Below are 19,197 nucleotides of genomic sequence, written 5' to 3'. Positions count from 1 at the left end.
TCTCATCAGAAAAATTGACAACATTAAGACTACTGATTATGAGTTATCTATTCTCTCACTAACAACAAGAACAAAATGCAAACTACTTTTCAGAGTACTGAATGGTGCAAACATTGTTTTGCTTGAAATAAAACTAAATAAGGAAAATTGTGGTGGTGGTGGTGGTGGTGGTATATGCTTAGAGAGCCATTCCTTTAGTGTATTGTGTGTTACTGCCAAATGATTAAACAATACAACTCTTATATAGTGGTCCCAAGTATAAAGATGTTAACAAATGTTTATGAAAGCAATAACCGCGTGCATAGCTCCCTTAGCACTTAATAGGTCATATTTAAATGTCTACTATAAAACCACAGCAAAAAAACTTATTCCCAACGCTGGCTCCAGCTCTTGCCTGCTACGCACCAGCAGACCAGCAAGTTTTGTATTTATATTTTTCTGTTCTCTTAAATTCTGTGCTTGTTTTTCTATTTAGGAGGTGTAAACTCACATTTTTGTAACTGTAAAAGTGTAGATCCATGTTGTCTGTAGCACAGTTGGCAATTCTTTTGAATGGCCAGCTACATAGCTCAGTAGGAGTCAGCCTTCAATGGTGACATGTCAGAATGTTAGCAAGTTGCATATTTAGGTTTTCCTCTGTGCTTCTATAATTTAATTCTTAAGATAATCATGCTAGGATGGATAGGCTGGGTGCTTGCTGGGTGCAGACACAAGAGCAGCTGGGCGCAGTTCGTGAACAGCTGAATTCACTTCTACCTAGGGTCAGCCGTCTTTACGCTGCTGCCTCGGAGTGTGGCAGTAGCATAGAAACTGGCACATTGCACGCGACACCTCAGGTGATGCTTATTCCACCAATAGACTCTGCTGCTGTAGCACCTCCTAATGTACCTGACATGGTGGATCCACCCTCACCACAGGGCGAGTGGCACATGGTAGTGCTTTTGTGTGGCTTGAGGCGGAAGGTCAATATGGAGTATGGCCTCGCCCATTTGCCCCGTGAGTGGACAGGTGGCCTCTTCTTCAACAACATCCGATCTGGCACACAGGAAGAGGGGAAATGTGGAGGAGGTCTTGCCTGCAGCTATCGAGTATGTCATCTCAAAGTTGTGGCTTATGTCAGCACCAATGATGCTGCTCCTCTCTTGGGTTCTGAGGCCTTCCTCAGTTTATACAAGCAGCTGGCGAAATGGTGAAGGCTGCTGGCCTCATGCACAGGGTGCAAACAGAACTCGCAATTTGCACCATTGTTTCCAGAGTTTGATTTGGAGTCGAATGGATGGTCTCGACCAAAGGCTTCGTCGACTCTGCGATGGTCTTGGCAACAGATTTTCAGACTGTATTATCAAGCGGAAAATTGTAGCACTCCCCTTGATAGGTTGGGGGTGCGCTGCACAATGGAAACAGCTACTTGTATAGCAAAGCACTTCTGGAGCGTACATCGCTTTTTTTAGGCTAGGAGGTAGTTTGAGGTACTCTAAGATTGACATTCACCAGTCTACACACAGATCGCGAAATCAGACCGCATTCAGAGTAAATATCAGTGAACAGTCAAAATACTCATAACAAAGTTTCTGAGTTTTCTCTAGGAAATCTGTTGCGCTTAAATTATTCATGGTACCGAAAGGTGGCAGAAACCTGAAGCAGAAAGCTCTGAAACATTTTGAGAGTCATGGGCTGTATATCAGAGAGACAGATTAGCATAGGAAGAGGATTGTTCATTGCAGTCGACAAAAACATTCTCTCTACTGTGGTTGAAATTGAATGTAACTGTGAAACTATCTGAATGTGTATAACAGATCTAGGTGATATCGAGCTAATCGTTTGATATTTTTATTGCCACCCGATTCCACCTTTACAGTTTTAGGGCCATTCAAAAAAATTTTTGCACTCAGTAGTGTGGGAACAGCTTGATCATGAAATATTAGTTGGAGGCTACTTTAACCTACCAAGTCTAAACTGAGACGTCTATGTATTCAATGTAAGAGGTTCGGACAGGCAGTTTTGTGAAGTACTTTTGAATATGTTGGCCAAAAACTGCCTTCAACAGATAGACAACCCGCACGCAATAGAAATATTTTAGTCATTCTACCCACAAGCAGGCTTAGCCTTATTCATGATGTCAGTATAGTGTTGGGGACTAGTGATCATTACATCATAGTGACGATGTTTACTATACTTGATAAATCATTCAATAAGACTAGGAGAATATTTTTGCTGGAAAGAGCAGATAAGCAGTTGTTAACATCCCACTTAAGACAATGAATGGACATTATTTAGTGCTAGTATGATGGACATAAAGGAATCCTGGACAAAGTTTAAATGGATTGGATAGATGGTGCTATGGAGAAGTATGTGCTTAGTAAGTGGATTAAGGATGGAAAACACCCACTGTGGTTTAATAATCAAATTCAGAAAATGCTAAGGAAGCAAAGACTGTTGCACTCTCAGTTCAAACGAGGACATGAAAATGATGATAGGCAAAAGTTAGTAGACAGCCATATATCTGTAAAAAAATCTATGTGCAAAGCACACAACTACCACCACCATACCTTAGCAAAATATCTTACCGAGAACCTGAGAAAATTCTGGTCCAGCGTAAAATCACTACGTGGGTCAAAGGCTTCTATCCGTTACTCAAAGTCTACATCTACATGATTACTCTCCTATTCACAATAACGTGCCCGGCAGAGGGTTCAGTGAACCACCTTCAAACTGTCTCTCTACCGTTCCACTCTTGAACAGTGCGCGTAAAAAACGAGCACTTAAGTTTTTCTGTGCGAGCCCTGATTTCTCTTATTTTATCGAGATGATCATTTATCCATATGTAGGTGGATGCCAATTGGATGTTTTCACAATTGGAGGAGAAAACTGGTGATTTTGTCTAGCACTTAGCATCACTGCCTCTAGATGGTTGAGTCCCATGTTCAATTCCCAGCCAGGTCACAGATTTCCTTCACTTGGGGATTGAATGTGTCATTCTCATCATTTCATTCAACCTTTGGTGACATTCAAGTTGCGGGAGTAGCGCCAAATAGACAGACTTGCATACAACAACCCCACATCGGGTCTCCTGGCCAATAATGCCTTATAATCATTTCATTTCCTTTAGTGTAAGGTAAACTTTTCAGGTTGAAATTGGTGAAGTTTAAGGCACTACGAGTCTGTTACCCATATACTAACTCCAAAGTGACACAGTGCCTCACTTCCACATCACTCAGGTATTTGCATCTCCCCACATGTGGTTAATGTGGTGGTTTATTCTTCTGAGTGTGAATCCCATCTCATACACAAATAACATACCACAAATGGGCTGTGGATCTTCAGGGATCTGTCTAGAATCCACTGGCAGAACTGTTTTACACCATGGTCTTGAGACACAAGAGCTTACATGCTTCATAAGTAATGTAAGAAATTAGTTGTTCATGCAGAACTGATGGCACAAGAGCACATTTAATGCCATTAGCAGCTCAAATTCCTCACAAACTTGTTTCGGTATCATTATCTACTAATCACAACACTCACTTCTGTATAACTGGCAGGCAAACCATGTGGAATGTTGCCTGTATTTGTTTCCCGACTAATGTTTATAGAAAGTTACTCTAAGAGAGAATTGCTGTCCAGTTCTTACCCCCAGGAGGCAGTATACACCTTTACTTTTGTAAAGATGAGACACTATCCTTGCTTTCCTCAGGACGGAAGGAGATTTCAATTTACCAGATATAGACTGGGACACTCAGATGTTTAGGACGGGTGGTAGGGACAGAGCTTCGAGTGACATTATACTGAGTGCACTATCCGAAAATTACCTCGAGCAATTAAACAGAGAACCGACTCGTGGAGATAACATCTTGGACCTACTGATAACAAACAGACCCGAACTTTTCGACTCTGTATGTACAGAACAGGAAATCAGTGATCATAAGGCCGTTGCAGCATCCCTGAATATGGAAGTTAATAGGAATATAAAAAAAGGGAGGAAGGTTTATCTGTTTAGCAAGAGTAATAGAAGGCAGATTTCAGACTACCTAACAGATCAAAACGAAAATTTCTGTTCCGACACTGACAATGTTGAGTGTTTATGGAAAAAGTTCAAGGCAATCGTAAAATGCGTTTTAGACAGGTACGTGCCGAGTAAAACCGCGAGGGACGGGAAAAACCCACCGTGGTACAACAACAAAGTTAGGAAACTACTGCGAAAGCAAAGAGAGCTCCACTCCAAGTTTAAACACAGCCAAAACCTCTCAGACAAACAGAAGCTAAGCGATGTCAAAGTTAGCGTAAGGAGGGCTATGCGTGAAGCGTTCAGTGAATTCGAAAGTAAAATTCTAAGTACCAACTTGACAGAAAATCCTAGGAAGTTCTGGTCTTACGTTAAATCAGTAAGTGGCTCGAAACAGCATATCCAGACACTACGGGATGATGATGGCATTGAAACAGAGGATGACACGCATAAAGCTGAAATACTAAACACCTTTTTCCAAAGCTGTTTCACAGAGGAAGACCGCACTGCAGTTCCTTCTCTAAATCCTCGCACAAACGAAAAAATGGCTGACATCAAAATAAGTGTCCACGGAATAGAAAAGCAACTGGAATCACTCAATAGAGGAAAGTCCACTGGACCTGACGGGATACCAATTCGATTCTACACAGAGTACGCGAAAGAACTTGCCCCCTTCTAACAGCCGTGTACCGCAAGTCTCTAGAGGAACGGAAGGTTCCAAATGATTGGAAAAGAGCACAGAAAGTCCCAGTCTTTAAGAAGGGTCGTCGAGCAGATGCGCAAAACTATAGACCTATATCTCTGACGTCGATCTGTTGTAGAATTTTAGAACATGTTTTTTGCTCGAGTATCATGTCGTTTTTGGAAACCCAGAATCTACTATATAGGAATCAACATGGATTCCGGAAACAGCGATCGTGTGAGACCCAACTCGCTTTATTTGTTCATGAGACCCAGAAAATATTAGATACAGGCTCCCAGGTAGATGCTATTTTTCTTGACTTCCGGAAGGCGTTCGATACAGTTCCGCACTGTCGCCTGATAAACAAAGTAAGAGCCTACGGAATATCAGACCAGCTGTGTGGCTGGATTGAAGAGTTTTTAGCAAACAGAACACAGCATGTTGTTATCAATGGAGAGACGTCTATAGACGTTAAAGTAACCTCTGGCGTGCCACAGTGGAGTGTTATGGGACCATTGCTTTTCGCAATATATATAAATGACCTAGTAGATAGTGTCGGAAGTTCCATGCGGCTTTTCGCGGATGATGCTGTAGTATACAGAGAAGTTGCAGCATTAGAAAATTGTAGCGAAATGCAGGAAGATCTGCAGCGGATAGGCACTTGGTGCAGGGAGTGGCAACTGACCCTTAACATAGACAAATGTAATGTATTGCGAATACATAGAAAGGAGGATCCTTTATTGTATGATTATATGATAGCGGAACAAACACTGGTAGCAGTTACTTCTGTAAAATATCTGGGAGTATGCGTGCGGAACGATTTGAAGTGGAATGATCATATAAAATTAATTGTTGGTAAGGCGGGTACCAGGTTGAGATTCATTGGGAGAGTGCTTAGAAAATGTAGTCCATCAACAAAGGAGATGGCTTACAAAACACTCGTTCGACCTATACTTGAGTATTGCTCATCAGTGTGGGATCCGTACCAGATCGGTCTGACGGAGGAGATAGAGAAGATCCAAAGAAGAGCGGCGCGTTTCGTCACAGGGTTATTTGGTAACCGTGATAGCGTTACGCAGATGTTTAATATACTCAAGTGGCAGACTCTGCAAGAGAGGCGATCTGCATCGCGGTGTAGCTTGCTCGCCAGGTTTCGAGAGGGTGCGTTTTTGGATGAGGTATCGAATATATTGCTTTCCCGTACTTATACCTCCCAAGGAGATCACGAATGTAAAATTAGAGAGATTAGAGCGCGCACGGAGGCTTTCAGACAGTCGTTCTTCCCGCGAACCATACGCGACTGGAACAGGAAAGGGAGGTAATGACAGTGGCACGTGAAGTGCCCTCCGCCACACACCGTTGGGTGGCTTGCGGAGTATAAATGTAGATGTAGATGTAGAATATGGAAGGTTAGAAAGGAAAGGCAGGTAACTCAGACCCCAGGATGAGAGGGACCATCTGTAGGGCTACCTACATCCTCACTACACCCAGATCCCTTCATCCTGGTGTATGAGTAACCTGCCTTTCCTTTTTAACCTGTACCCCCCCCCCCCCCCCCCCCCCCCCCCCCCCCCCCCCCCCGGGGAAAGCACAGATAACTTTACTTTTACTGAAGATTCTATCTAATTTTTCTTAGTTTTCTCAATAATATTTTCCTTCAATACATTTAAGATCTTAATTTTATAATTTTGACCAGTATTATCTCCATCAAAAATATATGGGAGACTTTTATACATACTGGTATTTTACACAATACTGATGTAACATTATTTAGTTTTAGGTGAAAATGATGGCTTTTCCAGTTTAATTAAACATGAAAATTATTTATGTAAAGCTAGTTGCCTCATGAACCATGAGTCTCTAAAACAGTGTAAATACATTTTTCAGTAACAACTCAAGTAACAAATGAAGAAACATGAGAAAATTTCAATACTTGTAGGGAGTGGAGGTGGGAGGTAAATAAAAACAAGGCATATTAATATTAATGCACAAACTAGTAAGGTAATGTATTGATGTTGTGTATACCTGTCACCATACTGTTTTATTTCCCACAATTCCAATTTGTCTTCATCAACCCATTCCTCTGTGACTTGCGGCTCTGTGCTCTGAGGTGACTCTGCTCGTTTGCGCTTCCGTAGTCCGCTTCTAATTGATGTCACTTCTGTAACACAATATTTTACCCTATTGGACATAAAAACAGATGAAATGTCATAAATACCACACAAAATAATTTCATACCAAAATATCTCAAAATGAAGGCAGAAACAGTGACACCAAAATCACCCGCAATTCAAATAGCCAGACAGGTAGACGATTACATTTTTCTATAAAATACTGCAGAGCGGCTTGTCATAATACCGTTGTATTGATGGTTGTTGATTTTTATCTGCTGATTGTCACTGGGTTATTTTAGATCAACATAAAGTTGACTCAATGTAGATTTCTGCTCTGCATAAAGAGATGTACAGTTCCTGGTTATGTAGCTGCAAAATGAGTATCTGAGGTTCTTTCCTGTAAGTTCCATTAAAATTCTAAGTAATAAATGTGCACAACAAAAACAAAGATGATGTGACTCACCGAACGAAAGCGCTGGCAGGTCGACAGACATACAAACAAACCCAAACATACACACAAAATTCTAGCTTTCGCAACAAACGGTTGCTTCGCCAGGAAAGAGGGAAGGAGAGGGGAAGACGAAAGGAAGTGAGTTTTAAGGGAGAGGGTAAGGAGTCATTCCAATCTCGGGAGCGGAAAGACTTACCTTAGGGGGGAAAAAGGACGGGTATACACTTGCACACACACACACACACACACATATCCATCCACACGTATACAGACACAAGCAGACATATTTGAAGACCATAGTCTCTGCCCAAACTCTTTGCCTTTACAAATGTCTGCTTGTGTCTGTGTGTGTGTGTGTGTGTACCTGTCCTTTTTTCCCCCTAAGGTAAGTCTTTCTGCTCCCGGGATTGGAATGACTCCTTACCCTCTCCCTTAAAACCCACATCCTTTCGTCTTTCCCTCTCCTTCCCTCTTTCCTGATGAAGCAACCATTGGTTGCGAAAGCTAGAATTTTGTGTATATGTATGTGTCTGTTTGTGTTTCTATCGACCTGCCAGCGCTTTCGTATGGTAAGTCACATCATCTTTGTTTTTAAATATATTTTTCCTGCGTGGAATGTTTCCCTATTATACACACACACATAATAATTAGTCCCTTATGATGATGACGATGCAGTTATCTATAATGAAGTAAAATCTGAAAAGAGTTGTACAACTTACCATTCACATCTTAATACGATTTTGAAGTGGTGCAGAGGTTGGCAACTTTTAATTGTTCAGAAATGTAAAATTGTGCATTTCAGGAAATGAAAAAAGTACCCCATGACCATATCAATGAGTCATAATTTGTATCCATCACCTCGTACAAATACCTGGACATAAAAACTTTTGGGATACGAAATGAAATAATTACATAACCTTACTTGTGGGTAAAAAAGGAGCAGACTTATATTAACTGCCACGACACTGGGAAAAAATTCAGTCAGTCTATAAAAGATTGCATACAAAACACTCATGGAATTCATCTTATATTGTTACTCAAATGTGTGGGGCCCATAAAAAATAGGACAACAGGGAATATTGAACATATTCAAAGAAGGGCAAAGTGAATGGTCGCTGGTTTGTTGACTCATAATAGAGCATCACAGAAATTATGAAAAACCTGAACTGGCAGACACTTCATGACACATGCCAACTATCCCGTGAAAGAATATTTACAAATTTTTGAGGACCAGTATTAAGGGAAGATTCTAGAAATCCACTCCAGCCCCTGTGCAGTAATCTCATGGACAATATTACATGAATGACTGTGTGTACAGAGGCATTTAAGCAGCCATACTTCCCGGATTCAATAATTGATAAGAATGGAAATAATTTTAATATGTGAAACAATGATAAGTACCTTCTGCCGCACTTCATGGCGCTCTGCAAAATATGTATGTAGCTGTACATTAATTAAAAATTAATGATGATAATAATTACGCATTTTACAAACCACACCATGCACACATTTCCCACAGAAATTTCATGATCATGTTCCTATTTCCTGAAATTTTGAGTTGCATTGATGTTTAGCAAAATATTTCCTTATCTTGATACAAAAGCATAACAAATCTGACTTCTCCCACCAGATGAAGTTATTTCTCCCATTTTTGACATCAAAACTTGCTAAGCTTTCATCTAAATCAGTAAGCCCCCACATTCTGTAGAGAATAGAACTTCAAAGTGCACAACAGATTCAAACTTAAGGTTACTTTTCAAATGTGTTAACGAGTTAAACATTTGATGTCAAGCATATAATAGTGATAAAAATTTGTTGGAAGCCACTAAGTGCTCTCATTATCAAAGAATGAATTAGAATGTCTGCGTAATTTGCACTCTATTTTGAGCAATAACTAGTTTTACACAAATTTCCATATTTACGACATCATATCTCTGTTGCAAAATGAAATAATTTTTCATATATTTTCAGCAGTATGTGTGTCTGCGCAGTGGTATACTGTCTGCAAAATGTGTTGCAGATAGAGTTAGTAGTAGAGATGTAATAATTTCAAGCATCATGTTTCACGCAGCATTTCTACTACATGAATAGTGAAAATGTGGTAATTTTGTGTGGGTGTCAGCAAGAAAATGTTTTGTATGGGTTTGAGTGTATGTGTAAAGTTTGTTGCAACTCACAAAGTGATACAAGACGAATACAATCTGCTTGTGTCTGTATATGTGTGGATGGATGTGTGTGTGTGTGTGTGTGTGTGTGTGTGTGTGCGCGCGAGTGTATACCCATCATTTTTTCCCCCTAAGGTAAGTCTTTCCGCTCCTGGGATTGGAATGACTCCTTACCCTCTCCCTTAAAACCCACATCCTTTCGTCTTTCCCTCTCCTTCCCTCTTTCCTGATGAGGCAACAGTTTGTTGCGAAAGCTTGAATTTTGTGTGTATGTTTGTGTTGGTTTGTGTGTCTGTCGACCTGCCAGCACTTTCATTTGGTAAGTCACATCATCTTTGTTTTTAGATATATTTTTCCTTCGTGGAATGTTTCCCTCTATTATAACTATATCATTAATTTGAACCCAACAATTACGTTTGTTATTGTCGCTGTTGCATTTCGAAATCTTTCCTGTCGTCTTATTTTCTCTTTATTTTTGGATATATATATATATATATATATATATCTAAAAAGAAAGATGATGAAACTTACCAAACAAAAGCGCTGGCAGGTCGATAGACACACTAACAAACACAAACATACACACAAAATTCTAGCTTTCGCAACCAATGGTTGCCTCATCAGGAAAGAGGGAAGGAGAAGGAAAGACAAAAGGATATGGGTTTTAAGGGAGAGGGTAAGGAGTCATTCCAATCCCGTGAGCGGAAAGACTTACCTTAGGGGGAAAAAAGGACAGGTATACACTCGCACACACACACATATCCATCCACACATACACAGACACAAGCAGACATTTGTAAAGGCCTAACCAACCCTTTTTCGCCTTTTTTCACACCAGATCTCCATTTGCTTTCTAATTTTACCTTTATCTCTCCCCATATATTTTTTCATATTTATTTTCATTTTCATTTCAGCCTCGTGTTCCACTTTCCACCTTCTAGTACCATGTCACCCTCACAACACCTTCACAACGACCCCATTAAGTTTTAAAGACCTTTTTAAATATGTCTGCTTGTGTCTGTATGTGTGGATGGATATGTGCGTGTGTGCGAGTGTATACCTGTCCTTTTTTCCCCCTAAGGTAAGTCTTTCCGCTCCCGGGATTGGAATGACTCCTTACCCTCTCCCTTAAAACCCACTTCCTTTCGTCTTCCCCTCTCCTTCCCTCTTTCCTGATGAGGCAACAGTCTGTTGCGAAAGCTTGAATTTTGTGTGCATGTTTGTGTGTCTATCGACCTGCCAGCGCTTTTGTTCGGTAAGTCACCTCATCTTTGTTTTTATATATAATTCTTCCCACGTGGAATGTTTCCTTCCATTATATATATATATATAAAACTCTTTGTCTTTAAATATGTCTGCTTGTGTCTGTATATGTGTGGATGGATTTGTGTGTGTGTGCGAGTGTATACCCGTCCTTTTTTCCCCCTAAGGTGACTCCTTGCCCTCTCCCTTAAAACCCACATCCTTCCGTCTTTCCCTCTCCTTCCCTCTTTCCTGATGAGGCAACAGTTTGTTGCGAAAGCTTGAATTTTGTGTGTATGTTTGTGTGTCTGTCGACCTGCCAGCACTTTCATTTGGTAAGTCACATCATCTCTGTTTTTTTTATATATATATATATATATTATATATATATATATATATATATATATATAAAAAAATATAAAAAACAAAGATGATGTGACTTACCAAACGAAAGCGCTGGCACGTCGATAGACACACAAACAAACACAAACATACACACAAAATACTAGCTTTCGCAACCAACGGAGGGAAGGAGAGGGAAAGACGAAAGGATTTGCGTTTTAAGGGAGAGGTTAAGGAGTCATTCCAATCTCGGGAGCAGAAATATCATCTTTGTTTTTAGATATATTTTTTCCACGTGGAATGCTGTAATAGAATACAACAAGTACACAAAGATAAGCAGACTGTTAGAAAAAGGCTACTTACCTCTCACTGTTTTAGGCAGTTCCAGTGGAATTATAACTTTTCTTCTGAGGTATTGTGTTCTGTCCAAGAACTGCCCAAGGTGCCGATGTTTCAGAATTTCCAGAGACATAATTTCAGTATCTGTTGTTACTTGGTGTTTACCATCACTTGAAGGAGGTTTGACCTAGACATAGAAATTATACTAAGCAAGGTAATCTTCTATAATTCTTATTTGAATATTCTGAAGAGTAATTGAGAGAATGGATGCAGTAAGTTGAATAGAGTCAAGCGGGGTTCCTAAATTACCATTTTTATACCCAAGACTATACTACGATAGATGTTCTCTAATCCTCTTCTAAATAGAAGAAAGTTTTTTGAGTACAATTCTTGATAAGAATCACTGTTGAAGTACCACAATTATTGTCTCTATGAGAAAAACTGACTGCTTTGTACCTGCATGAGATTATTCAATAAGACAATGAGTAGCTTTTCTTCAAGCTTCTCAAAGAGTACTGTATAGATTATTTTATTAATTTTAAATGCTGAATGTCTTTAACAAATATTAAGCACCTGGACTTTCAAGCACTACAGACTTTCAGTTAAGATGTCCTAGTGACTAGTTTAAGAGTGAAAGAGTTCCACAGATTCTTGCAATATCAAGAATTGCAGAAGTTGAAAAACTTTCATATGAAAATGTATAATGAAACCTACATATTCCAACTACTTACTATACTTACATTCTCTCAATTAAATGATTTCACTTGCGAAATAAAATTGATATTTTCTCTTTTATAACATTAAATCCAATTGCTAGATTAAATTTAAATACTGTTTTGGAAGTGTACTGTTTACATTTCTTATTAAATTAGTTCATTAATAAAATTAACCTGCATATCATCCCACCGCAGACATGCCCACATGATCCTCAACTGGAGAGAAGCAGCTGCCAAAGATCGTAAGTTGACCGTGCGGTAAAGCCAACAAGTTTTAAAGAGTGGCCTGGAGCACGGATATGGCCAAACTTGATGATTAGGCTTAAAAGAAACAAAAACAAAAGTAAGTAATAGCACCTGAGTTCATTACTGTTTTTATGCCAAAGCAATGAAAGATATACAAAATGTTTTATTCTAGCACTTTAAGAATGTGTGCCACTAATCAATCCCAGTAGGGGGGAAAGACATGAGCAAGAGGGGGGGGGGGGGGGGGGGGGGGGGGGGGGGGGGGGGAGGTGGAGGAGGATAGTGTTATTGTTACAGTTGTTGTTCATACAAACTACATTCTTGTCTCTGTTACAAAATCCATTTGCAGTTAATTGGTAGCTGTAAGGCTCACATGCAAAGGAGAACAACTGATTGTTGGCATTCCTTGGAATAGAGAATATAACGTTTGTATGTTCAGCAGTAGACGTGAAGCCACTTTAAAAGATAGCTTTAAAATGTCTTCTACTGAATATTTGGAATACAGTCCATCCAGACACAGATCAATGAAGCCATTCAGAAGTTCATTAATGAAAACATTTTTAACCTGAAATGTAATGAGATCAAACAATGGAAAATTCAGGATAGAACAATGTAATATCATGAAAAGGGTAGTTGCTGCTCACCATATACCAGAGACGCTGAGTCACAGGTAGGCGCAACAAAAAGATTGTCAAAGAAAGCTTTCGGCGAAAACAGCCTTCATCAGAATTAGACACCACACACACGTAAGTGCAACTCACACACACATGACCACAGTCGCTGGCTGCCAAGGTGATGCTGAGTTGCTGACAGGCACAACAAAAAGACTGTCAAAAAAAGCTAAGTTAGGTTAGGTTCCAAACACGCCTTCATCAGAATTAGACACACACACACACACACACACACACACACACCGGTACCGACTCTCTCTCTCTCTCTCTCTCTCTCTCTCTCTCTCTCTCTGTGTGTGTGTGTGTGTGTGTGTGTGTGTGTGTGTGTGTGTGTGTGTGTGTGTGTGTTAGTTAGTTTTGTCTAATTCTGATGAAAGCGTATTTGGCTGAAAGCTTTGTTTGCCATTCTTTTTGTTGTGCTTATCTGCAACTCAGCGTCTCTGCTATATGGTGGGTAGCAACTACCCTTTTCATAATGTTATGAAATATGGTGAGACACTTAAAACGACACAAAAACTACTCAAAAGTAGACAGAACTTCCAATGTAAAATACTGCCAGTCACTGAAATAATGATCCCTACACAAATAACCAATATTGAATATTTTAGAATCAAAGAATGACATTGCAAAAACTGAACTGTTATGAAAAAGTATATCCTAGTGAACGATAAAAACTGATCAATAAAATACTAGGACATCAGAGTATAACAAACACAATACAACTTATTTGACATTTAAAACTGGAAAGTGTAACATAAACTAGAAGCATAGATTTACTCTAAACGTAATTCATGCTCAGATGCCTGATCCCTAAATGTCACTGCAATAAGAGCTGTCTTCTTAGATTTCACAGTAAAAACATAGTTTTGATATTGTTTCAAAATGTTTGAGTCAGAATGAATATAAAATTCAAACTGTGAACGTCAGAAACAATGCACCGGAAAAAAGAGCTGTGAACTGAGTAAATTCTGAATTGAATGGAAATGGCCTTTTGAGTTACACACACCACTACTACAAATGTTACAAATGAAATTGAAACACAGTTTCTGTAAATAAACAGCAGCATCATTAGATTTTAGTTTGGGACTTTAGGTACACACTTACCAAAAAGAGAGGAGGGGAAGAAGATAAGGGAAGGAAACAAAAGCTTGCACAAGGCAAGGAAATCAGCTGTGTCCTTTTCATAAATGATCTAGGCAATTACCTGAGTTGATTTCGGAAAGCCATGGAAAATTCAAATCAAGTTGGCCATATGAGGATTTGACGGCACTCCTACCACATGTAAGTTCAGATGTTAACCACTATGCCTTCTGACTCTGCATAAATTTATAGCATCCAACAGAGCAAATCTAACTAAGAACAACTGTCACTAGTGCCTGATAAAGACAACACAAGAAGTTGCCAAAAATCTGAGCCAATACTCAAATCAGATACAGGAAGAAGACTGAGAATATTTTGCTCATAATCAATCTGGTTTGTAATTCTGACATTTTAGACTAGCTGATGAAAAAATATTACACAATTTCTCTGCAAATGAATATGATTTTTGTTATTTGGTTATAGCACCCACAACATATACAACTATATTTCCCTTGTAAAAGTATTTTTATAATTGTAACATATAGAAGAGAGAAAAACAAAGAAACTCACTTTTGCTAGATGGTGGTATCCATTTACTGGTAATCGGCCTGAATGCCTTGCCAGCTTTCTTAATTCATGTTGAGGAAGTATTAACATATTTCGACGTTTGCTTCTTGTCTGGAATGTTGAACAAAGTGGATACTTCACAGGTGTACGTTTTTTTCGTTTGTCTGCGGAAGATATTGATATTTTTTTTAAATACACACGACCTTTCGTGGATGAGCTGGAATACACTCTTTGAACAGAATCATCTTCCTCTGTTTTAATTGTCTCCAAAGAGCTAGTACACGTTTCTCCCTTTATGACAGTCCCCGTCGCATCTCCAGTGGCATCAACTTTCATTGTGATTGAAGAAAGTTCACTTGCTGATTTTATTTTAGAAGTTAGTATGGAATTAAGTAGCTTTCCACTGCAACAGTTTAACAATAAAAATGTTAATTTGAGCCTACACATACAACACAAGTGAATAAAAAACAGTTGCACTAAAATGCTGCTGTAACATAACCAATTAGATGTGCTGCAAATTTCAAATCCATTTCAAGTGTCTTATTAATAAAATTACATCCATCAAAAGAAAACCTGAAAATCAGTTACCTATGACTCAGCAGCCACATACCTCACTTTTTACATTTCTTTGATAGCATTCCATCTGATTTTTTTAAAAGTGTTCTACACGTTTTGGTAACAATACATTTGAACTTTAAAGTCAGTTTCAACTTTTTATGAATAGAAATGTTTCGGTCATGCAACACGATTTTTCCAACTAGAGTTCTTGGATAAATGGCAAATATAGCAACATATACGACCCAGGTTCATGGGACCAAACTTCATGAAGTTCACTAAACCCTTTTTCAAGTCATTGAACCTAATTAAAAAATTAAGAAATTCGTGGACCACAATGTTATACAAGACACTGTGACGGTCATCTGTACTTTCTAAATGATAATGCAATGAAATTGCATTGTGTTATAGGATTGCAAGGTCAGATCATAAAACAAACATGATGTACTGAAACTTTAAGATCTAGGTACATTACCCCACTTGTGTCGCAGTACAGGACAATGTTGCTGTATGCATGTATATGGCCACAAACTTCGAAATTACTGAGTTAATAAGTTATAGTTTTTGTTTATAGGACTGTTCACTGATCAACACTTCCACTATATAATGAGTCTTGTCTTTAACTCAAATTTGCTTTGTAGATTTCAAACACATATATAGATACTAAAATCCATTTAAGTACAATAGAAGTTTTCAACATTTATGTCCCAATGCATGGCTCTGGGTCACTTTTTCTAAACCCTAAGCAATACCATTCTCTTGATTATCAATCCTGTACACTCAGCTACTAGTAGCTAGATCCTTCATGTTTCAATTTGCTACCACTTGGCAAAATTTTCTTATCTATCAATATAATTAATGTTATCAGATACACTATTACTATTATGTACTACACATTTTAAGAATTTAGTTATTAAGACTTTATACAATTCAACAACCGTGTGTAGAAGCTTGCATATTACCACAGATTCTTTAAATTGTAGTGTTTCATGAGTGTAGTTCATTGTTACTAGTTGGGAATGATTGTAATGTTAAAGAGAAGTTCTTCCATGACAATGTAGGTTGTGTAAAAAAGATGTGAAGATTGCTGAATGGTAGGTTACATTTCACCTTAGGCCCCTTCAGAAGAGAGGGAACATGTAAAATTTTAAGCACAGAGGTACAGGACAGAGTGACAGAAAAGGTGACCATCAAAGGTACAAAAGGTGAAATTTTTTGTGCATCTGCTAGAAAAAGATCTGATTTGTAATCTGAATTAGGGAAAAGGGCACCTTATCTAGATATAAAACATAGGGCACAGCACAATAATAATAGCAATGCTTATGAAGTACCTGAATACAAATAGGAAAATAAATATTACATAGCTAATTAAAAGAGATGGTGGGGACTTGTAGGTCAATACCTGCAAAATGAGACTGTCACAAGTTATGCACAACAAAGTGCTAGTCTTAAGAAAATGATAGATCATTATGGTGGTATTATTATTATAATGATGATCAAGATGGTGACAAATTCAACAGCCTGCTGTAAGTCTTAACTGGACAGTGCCGAGTGAGCTCTTAACCTACTCTTAACTGATATGTGAAGACTGGCTTAAAGGGAGACTGAAATATCCCACCATCTGACTAGGGTTAGATCCTGTGACTTTTTGGTTCTCAAGCATTCACTTTACCACTAGCAAATCATGTCTGAATACTTACAGATAATAGAGGACAACTGTGTTCCAAGTTTGTCACAATATGTTGTGAATGGGGAAATGGAAATGACAGGCCAAAAACTATGATATAAAAATTTCCCAGACTAGAGCAGGATGCAAAATCCTCAGGAAGATTCTTCAATTCAATTTTCAACGTCACTATATCAAGCAGAAGACATTCAATACATTCCTGCAAAATGTTCTTAATGAGTACCCATGTATTTGACTTCTAACTGTACAAACATTAAGCACATGAAGTCTATGTAGAGAGTGTTTTTTAGCTCGGTTTGATCTTCAGGTTTTGAGCTATTTTTCAAAAAAGAGAAAAATTGATGACGACAAAGGACATCAACAAGCATACCGTATTTACTCGAATCTAAGCCACACTCGAATCTAAGCCGCACATAAAAAATTAGACTCTAAATCAAGGAAAAAAAAATTTCCCGATTCTAAGCCGCACCTGGAATTTGAGACTCGAAATTCAAGGGGAGAGAAACGTTTTAGACCGCACCTCCAAATTGAAACAAAGATGTCCATTGTAACTTGAAACACAATTTAGGTTGAATGGATGAAGATACAGCTACAGTAGTTTGGTTCGAGTCGTAAGCTTAACAGCTAAGATTTACCATGTAGACATTGCTATGTGTCAGGCGCTCCGTCCGTATTTATACGGGTACCCTTCCTTTTTCATGTGCTTTGTCTGGTTTGAATCGATTGCTTATTGTGCTTTGATCTGATAAGTGCCGTTCTCTTTGTTATAGATGTTTACGTTACTCTAAGCTGAAAATGCATTATTGTACTGTGTCATGCATTGTTTATCGCATTCTGATAATGAGTGTTTACGACCTGTAGCCACTCGCGGCATAGCTCGCTTTTGTGCGCGCTACCACCGTTTACAATAAAAAAAAGAGAGGAATTGTCTTACAAGCGAAACAATGGCAAGAGACTGCTATTTGTTGTTACTTACACTGCTGCTTTCTTTGATAACGATCAATAAGAACCAAATAATACATTGCATATGACAGAAGATGTTCTGAACGAGAGTTTAGCGAAAATTTTTCTCAGTTTGAAAATCTTTGCAGATGCCTCTTTAGTAAATTACATTCTGCACAGAAATTAGAGTCATCTTAGATATAAAAATCTAGTCAGTTGCTGTGCTTCATTTCTGACTGTATCACTATTCAGCATAAGAATAATACGAATATAAACATGACATGATATGTATATTCTTCCGTGTTTGCTGTTGTCTCACTCTAGCTTCGTAGTTTATTACGCAGACAGGATTTAAATGAGATAGCAGCAAACACGAAAGAACACACGGCATAATGTTTACATTCTTCTACCTTTTTTTTAATTTATTTGCCGACACAGAGGTTTTGCTGCCAGTATTTATCTTTGTGCCTGCAAAGCATGGCTGTGTAGCATTACATATATTCGACGGCAGAAGTTAGTTGTGGCAGCACCTACCAACATTTTTCAGAACTTCCGCTTCCTTCGCACTCGATTCTAAGTTGCAGGCAGTTTTTTGGATTACAAAAACCGGTAAAAAAAGTGTGGCTTAGATTCGAGTAAATACGGCATGTAATATCTGACTATCACTATCCCACACTAAGGTTTCTACGCATTCCATTCACAAACGCTGTGCAGAAAATATGACTGCTTTTATGTGTCTGTGCATACTTTTCCCTTCATTTTCTTACTCTCTCTCTGTCTTCTTGTTTTCTACTAGTATTATCTTTCACCCTCTGACAACCAACTAAGTACTCTTTGGTGTCTTAGGATGTGCCCTGTAAATCCATTCCTTATTTTGGTCGAAAAGCTCTTTTCTCATCAACCTGATTCAGTTACTCTTCATCAGTTATCCAATATACCAATCGAAATTCTTCTGTAATGCCATATTCCAAAAGTTCCTGTTCTCTTCTTTTCCGACCTGTTTACCACCCATATTTCACTTCCATACAAAACAGCTCTCCAAATAATTACTTCCAGAAGAGACTTCCTAACATCTGAGTTTATACTGTATTTCATATTCATATACAGGGTGTGGTAGAAAAACGGGTTGTTTTAATTAGTCTCTAAAAGTGGAATGGTACTGTTGGCAACACTGAATGTTTGCAATATGTTTCAGTTAGGTTCGCTATTTGCTGAAATGGTATGCTGGAGCAAAAATGGCAATTATGTTGCTGCTGCTAGACAGGAATACTATCATCATTTCGACCTAAGATGGAATGATCCTGTACCATCGGCATATGCAATCAGCTTATAGGTGAAAAATTTTAAAGCAACATGAACTACACTCAAGCTGAAATCGCCAGGAAGGTCCAGAAGTTG

The 19,197-nt window shown here is 38.6% G+C and overlaps 1 protein-coding gene across 1 annotated transcript in view; it reads right to left on the bottom strand.

Annotated features, from left to right (window-relative positions):
- The window catches only part of LOC124716404 (nucleosome-remodeling factor subunit NURF301), a 274,017-nt gene that overhangs the window by 114,226 nt on the left and 140,594 nt on the right, over positions 1 to 19,197 (bottom strand). The window contains exons 18-21 of the mRNA XM_047243171.1: positions 14,619 to 15,018; positions 12,226 to 12,372; positions 11,360 to 11,522; positions 6,708 to 6,843 (exon numbers count right to left, since the gene is read on the bottom strand). Of these exons, the coding sequence (XP_047099127.1) occupies positions 6,708 to 6,843; positions 11,360 to 11,522; positions 12,226 to 12,372; positions 14,619 to 15,018 (846 nt within the window). The remainder of the gene's footprint in view (positions 1 to 6,707; positions 6,844 to 11,359; positions 11,523 to 12,225; positions 12,373 to 14,618; positions 15,019 to 19,197) is intronic.

Source organism: Schistocerca piceifrons, chromosome 1 (genome assembly GCF_021461385.2).
Source record: "Schistocerca piceifrons isolate TAMUIC-IGC-003096 chromosome 1, iqSchPice1.1, whole genome shotgun sequence".
NCBI lineage: Eukaryota > Metazoa > Arthropoda > Insecta > Orthoptera > Acrididae > Schistocerca > Schistocerca piceifrons.
The sequence above is the reverse complement of the archived record's forward strand: the minus strand, read 5'-3'. Positions and strand labels throughout refer to the sequence as shown.